Here is a 6,860-nt window from a genome sequence, read left to right as displayed (position 1 = left end):
AATGTTTTTAGCCTAAATGAGCACAGATAAGTCAATGGAAACAAGGAGTGCTGCACGTTGGACATACATGGAGATGTGCTGATTGTGTCCTGCAAACTAACTTATCGACTAACACCTTGTTTTTTTTTCTTATACTTTAATAATCCTAGAAGGGAAATTGCTTAAGGCTGCCAGCAAGTAGCACCACACACCAGTGAGTGCAGTGTGGGTAAAGTGCATTGCCCAAAGACAAACAACAATGACTTGGGAGGAGTTGGGATTGAACCACCAACCTTCTGGTTATTGGACAACCCTGCTCTGAGCCACTGCTGCCCTTATTGTGAGCTTCTGGTGTCTGCAAAAATACACGACTCCAAATGAGCCCTGTTAAATGAGTCAGTAATAAGGTGCTGGTGGACAGCTTAGGAAATGTTTCCAGGTTTGGGCTACCAGTGATCAGGAGCTGGCTTTAGCCTTAAGTGGTGTTGAGTTTGTGTGTATTGCTACTTCTCAGCATGTAAAAGCAAAAAAAAATCCAAAGACCACACATGTTACTTCATCAGTTGGTTGGTTTATTTATCATTAGCAATGACACCAAATGTACTCTATTGTTTTCACTTGCTATCATAGGAGATGCATTTTTGAATTGTAAACAGTGAAAATGATAAAATGCATTTCAGAAAACTCCTTACAAGCAGTGTATGACCAGAGGACCAAGCAGAACTGACCTGCTCTTGCTCACCTATGTTTTTTTTAAATTTTTTTTAAACATGTTATCTTATAGTTTTGAGTCTCTCATATTTACATAGATACAGCTGGGTCCCACATTCATCACCAGCAGAGACCTATTGGTTTTTTTTGTTTGTTTGTTTATTTTTTTAAATGTGTTATCACATAGTTTTCTTAAAGAATTATATTTACAACCATAACAACCCCCCCCCCCCCCAGCTGCCTGCTGCTAGGGGGGAAAACACACAGTTAGAATCACTTGCTTAAAATTCATTAAACTACTTATGCTTCTTGAAAATGTTTAAGTCAACCTTATAGCTCTAAGTATTTTTTTTCTCTTAACGAATAAAGTTAATACAGAGCTCAAGCTGTTCCACCCCACCCCCCTCTCCCCTGTTAAAAATTACCCAAATAAATGAAACCATATCGAACATAATAATAAAATAAAATAAAAAAATATTGCACTTAAAGTTCAGGACAGCATTGGACCTGTTTGGTGGTTAAGAGGAAAGTGAGAGCTTTTAAGCTGAGTGCTTTGGAGGACGTGAGGGTGTCTGTAGAAGCATCCAGCGAGTTAATCTAAATAAATAGGCAAACTTTTATACACATGAAGCAACTTTTTTTTCCCGTCTGATTATGAAAAGAGCAACCTTTTCTTGTATTGCTCAGTAGGACAAAGGGAGTGCAGGTTGGGACCCTATAACGCATAAAAAAAAACAATGAGTGTGTAGAAAAAGAAACAGTGAAGATAAGGTGTAACTTGTCATAGCAATGTCCTGAGAATGCTTCCTCAATTAGTCCAGAATGAGCTACAATGTTAAAGGAAATGTTTGGCTGCATGGATTCGGCTTGATTTTTTTTTTCCTTCTTGTAAACAGTCTTTGGAGACAGGAAGCAAGTCGTCGTCTTTTTTCTCGGCCAACTCTGGCTCTGAATGTGACTTTTTAATGTCTTTTAATGCTTGAGGGACACGTGTCTGTGTTTCCTCCAGTCCGTCCGTTTACATATTCTTTGCCTCCGTCTCCAAGGTTTTCGTCTCGGCTCACAGTAACTTTCCACAGTCTTGAACTGAATAAGGTTGAAAGCCATTTATAGAAGTAGTGGATGCGAGGTGTAACAGATGGGTGTGAAATCGAGCCACAATGGTAATATTCATTCAGACATCATCTTGTTTTTTCTTTCTTTCTTCCCCCCCAGCAGAGTGTGGCGTCTGATGACATAAAAAAGAAAAGAAAAAGGACGTACCAACAGCTTACAACGCGGTGGAGCAAAGGAGGGGAGTCTTAGAAGAGATAAAGGGGGGGAGGAAAAAAAGTGACAAAACAGTACCGGACTGTCTTCATGTCTGCAGGGGGTTTTGGTGCAACCTCTCCTTTTCTCCAGTACAACTGGACAATAACACAAACAATTGTATTCTAATAGAGACTTAAACCTCCACAAAACAACAGTAAAAAAAACAGTGATCAGACAAGCATCCAGCTCCTGCTCCAGCCCTTTGCCCAGGGGCTGGTAACATCCACCCATCCATCCATCCATTCATCCATCCATCCATCCATCCACCTGGTCAACTGTGTAAACTACATTCCTCTGCAGTGCCATAGCTTTGCCGTGTCCTCTCACACCAATAACAACAGGATGACATATACGCACACAACAAAAAAATGTAAAAAGGCAAGCAAACGTCCCAACCACTCTACATGTGTTTCAAGTCTGCCACCTCATCCTCTTTCTCCTCTCTTGTTTTTTTTTCATCTTATGATGAAGATGAAGTCGAAGTGGAGCTGGCCTTTTTTTGGTTGATTAAGTCCAAGTAGAGTTCTGAGCGCAGGAAGCGGGGATATGAGTCCTTCTCCATGAGCCCGTATATCCGCCTCTGCGCAAGGTCAAAGCAGGAGCGTGTCACATTCTGCAGGTTGTCCTTAGTGTGATCTCTAGTGTATGAATCCAGGTTGACCTGCGGAGGAAGGAAATAAAAGATTACCCTGGAGAAACTGTAAGAAGAATAAAGCTGTTTTGAAGCATTTTCCCTCCCTTTCACTCACCTCTTTACACGACTGGATGGCGATGTATTCTGAAAAGATTTTCTTGGCTTTTGAGGCCATCTTGGACTGCGACTTGATCTTCTTGTATTCCTCACATGCTAGCCAGAATTCCAGATTCTCCTCGCTGAACTCTGTGCGCAGGAAAGCTCTGAACGCTGCCAGACCATCTGAGAGAGAGCAGGGAGAATAAACAAGAGGAGAGTTGACTAAAGTGCCATGGCAACCTCGCAGCTGAAGCGCTCCTTGGAGTTTCAGCGCCTAAAATAGCTCTGTGACGGCCCTTTTTGAGTCATCTGGTTGGAATAAAGTGAGACATGAAAAAAACATTCAACACCGCAGTGCATGTTCAGGTCCTTTACTATGTCCTTCATATGACATCACCCCTCTGACTCCTTAATAATCCGACGGGTGCTGTGAATGAACAAAGGCACGACTGTGTGGGTGTACGAAGGAGGAATGAGACTTAACTCTGGCACTTTTTTTTTTGGAGTTTCGGTTCAGTTAATGATTAGAGGAAGAAGGCATCCAGGAGAGAGAATAGCAGGAAGCCATGTCCACCCACTGCTCCTGTCTGCACCTTTCCGTTCCCATGAATCACCCACGCTGATAAGCAGAGCCAGCTCAAGCACTCATCTCTTACCTCATTCTGGTGAGCAGAAGTGAGGTAAGAGGTGGATGAGAGGAAATTAGAAAAAGGGGGGAGAATAAAGGGGCCAACGCAGCCGAATGAGGAGCAGATGTTGCTGCTGGCTTTGTGCTTTGGAAAAAAAAAAAAAAGAATCGGGAGCCAACTATGGAAGATGAATTGTGGAAAATTAAAAATAGCAACGCACATGCAGGTTGCCTGTTTTAGTCTTGCCTCTTCTTTCTGTGTATATTACAGACTGTAGGCATGGGGATTATGGAAACTTGTTGCCTGTTCTCATAGGCACAGTGTGTGTTTGATCAATATACAATGCATATTTTCTGAGCCCTCCCCCCAACACCTCTATCATGCTTCTATTTCACCACTATCCGAAAACCATGTTGCACCAAACATCTTTCTCTTTGTATAATAAACACAATAAAAATGTTACTTACATTTGTGTGTCAGCAGCTTGTCAAGTGAGTCCCCCCATTTCAGTGCTTCCTCTGGGGTGGGCCTGCAGATAAAAGCAGAGCGGTTCTTTAACAAGCCCATTTCAGCCAGGTTTCTCATTGTGTGACCCATCCGCAGAACTTTGGTAGTGGCGTGGAAATGTGGAAGTAGAGATAATTCCTCAGCGCTGCTTCCTTCCTTCCTCTCTGTGTCTAGTCTCTCACATTCAGTTCTGCCTGGTGGACATTAACGCTGTGAGCCATGAGTGTCTATCTGCTTCACTGCGGTGGGGGTAGGCTTTTATAGTCCCACTCATGCAACTTGGAAGGCGGGAGAGGGAGTGGGAGGGGCGTCGCCTAGCCAATCAGGATGTGCAGTCAGGTTCAGAGACCTCCCACACCCCCTGCTGTCTCACATCCTTTCTGTAGCCTGCAATGAAGCATATGTCTGTGCATTGTCTATCTTACCCTCATTTTAATCCACATGTAGGGCAACATTTTGGATATTTATCTGGTGTATCATTTAGATTAATTTTATAAATTAGAGATTGCAATAAATGTGCATTAAATTATTAAATTTATTAAATTAAATTATGTGCAAGTAAGTATTTCATTAAATGTCCAAATATATTCTGCTTATTTTGCACATATTGTTCTTAACTATATCTAATTTTCCTTATATATATTTTACAGTTTGAATATGAATCTATGAATAGATTTCATACATACCACTTCTAAGGACTGTATCTAAATATTACTCTATGACTCTCACACATTCTCTCATTCCTTTTTACAATGCCAGCACACTCCTGTTTCTCCTACTGCCCACACGTCTGTCTTCCAAGACCAGGTCACCACCAGTTGTGGCAAGATCCACAAAACAGTCTCGCACCCGCCCACATGCACATGCCATCAGGAAGTGGCCACTTACTTGACTGACTTCATAGATTTGTCTAACTTGCTGGCTGGGTTGCTTCCTGGGGATTCATTCCTCCTCCGCAGGAAAGCCAGCCGATTCTTCATGTCTTTGGCCCTGAGTGGGAAAGATAGGAAAGAAACGTGAAGGGGATGAAATGAGTGATGGAAAGATAAGGGAAGGGATGGATGAAAAGTAGGAAGACAAAAAGAGGAAAGAGGAGAAAGGGTTTGTTGAGTATCCAAGTCCAAAGTCCACAATAAAAAACAATCCAAGGCAACGAATCAGCATTGTTATAAATCCAATCCACATAAAATAAAACCAACAAATGACACAGCATAAAAGCCATTGTATACATTCTAGTCTTCAGCTGGTCAGTGATGATGGGACAGAAATTTTCCAAAAGGCAGATGCCACTCTCCCTTCTCCTCGCTTCTTGTCAGCGCCTCTCCTGTCAATCTTGTATCTCTAACAGTCTTTTCCTGTAGATGTGTCCCTAGCAGGTTCTTCGGCAGGGACTAAGCGAAACTGGCAGAGAAGCAGGAGAGAGACTCAGTCCTCACTCCTCTCTTTCATCACGCCATTCTCTGTGTGCCTAGAGGGGTTGCTGAGAGGGAGCTGACCCAGGGCAGAGGCAACAGGGCACAGTGACATCCTCCGCTGCTCCCGCCAAACAGCATCCAAAAACATCCTGACCACCCACCTGCCTCACCTGTTTCCCCTCTCTTGCACACACGCGGTCACACCCTGCTGCACATGCGCTACCTTAAACTCTCAGATAAGGAAATACACCAACCCTCAGTACCCACGGGTTCCAACAGGATGGTGCGCAATTCCCATAATCCCATGGTACGCGTCCTGGCTTTTCCCAACCTGGAGCACGTGCTGCCTCATTGGGATGTGACCTCACTCAACACCCATTTCCTGAGTCCCTGCTTTTGATTTCCACTGTGGATTGACTGGCCCGCTAATAATGCAGCACAGTTGTGCGCAGGCTGGCCCTAATCACTGCAAGCTGTCCTGCTGCCAACCCACGGCCCCCAGGAGAGCACATACACCCCAAATTAAGAAACAGGGCTTCCAGTTATAGACACTTATCATTCAAACATGCACTCACAGGAGGGTGGCAGAACACACACGACAGCACATTGGCGCAAATACTGTACATGACTACACATGGAGAGTGATGAAAGAACAAGTATTTCAAAGAATCCCTCTGCACCTGTGCCAACTCATGCCCACTTCACTGGGGCTTTCATGCCAGTCACAGGTGTTGGTCCACCCAACATAGTGTGTGCGAAAGGCAAGAGTAAGGCTAATTTATGTACAAGTTAAAGTGAGGTGGTCACACACAACGCGGGGCCAAAGTGAACAGAGAACACAGTCAGCTGTCAGTATGAGTTTTTCCAATGACTACAGGAGAGGAAAGGCAGAAACGTGCCATACACACAGCACAACATGAGAGCAGAGGCTGTTTCAAGCTGCAGCTAAATGGCTCCTTTAAAATGTGGGATGAGTGTGACTTTGTTGGTGGATTGATTCGGGTGTGTTTGGGTTTGGAGAGGTTGGTGCAAAATACTTAAATCAACACAGGGGGAAAAATCACCCTTTTCATGAAAAACTGTGTCTACAAAGAGCCATGAGGGAGATTTTGTCAGGTAACATATGGAAATCTTCAAATAATATTCCTAACCTCCACACACCATCAGCGGTGGAGAGATGACTCATCCGCTTATTGAAAAAACATAAGTGCCCTGCATGAAACAGGCTGAAATCCAGATGCTTATCTGCAGAACAGAGTGTAGATGTACGCCTCATAGAAACACAGCATCCCTGTGACTTGCACACTTGCAAGCCTGAAGCATTGAAAAAGAGCTTAGTGCTGTTAAATAAACTCATAACATCAGAGCTGGGGTTTACTAGATTGTTCTATTTTTAGGTTGGACTCAAGGCAATTAAGATTTAACTAAAAGAGAGCCAGCGCATGTCAGAAAGAGAATAAACTATTTTATAAGAGCTGGAAAAAGAGCTGTGCCTTGGCCTGACAAAAGACGCATTATTATTTATGTCTGGTTTTATACAAGCTCAGCGCATGTGGGAATGATGTGACAATGATG

At 43.4% G+C, this 6,860-nt stretch overlaps 1 protein-coding gene across 5 annotated transcripts in view; it reads right to left on the bottom strand.

Moving 5' to 3' along the window:
- Positions 1–530: 530 nt before the first annotated feature.
- Positions 531–6,860, bottom strand: part of rgs3a (regulator of G protein signaling 3a) — a 103,922-nt gene continuing 97,592 nt past the window's right edge. For all 5 annotated transcript variants that reach the window (XM_028417575.1, XM_028417571.1, XM_028417573.1 and 2 more), the window contains 4 exons: positions 4,759–4,860; positions 3,831–3,892; positions 2,751–2,917; positions 531–2,662 (listed from right to left, as the gene is read on the bottom strand). In XM_028417575.1, the coding sequence (XP_028273376.1) occupies positions 2,462–2,662; positions 2,751–2,917; positions 3,831–3,892; positions 4,759–4,860 (532 nt within the window). In that variant the 3' untranslated portion in view covers positions 531–2,461. The remainder of the gene's footprint in view (positions 2,663–2,750; positions 2,918–3,830; positions 3,893–4,758; positions 4,861–6,860) is intronic.

The sequence above is a fragment of the Parambassis ranga genome, chromosome 12 (assembly GCF_900634625.1).
Source record: "Parambassis ranga chromosome 12, fParRan2.1, whole genome shotgun sequence".
Lineage (NCBI taxonomy): Eukaryota > Metazoa > Chordata > Actinopteri > Ambassidae > Parambassis > Parambassis ranga.
This window is presented reverse-complemented; position numbering and strand designations above follow the sequence as displayed.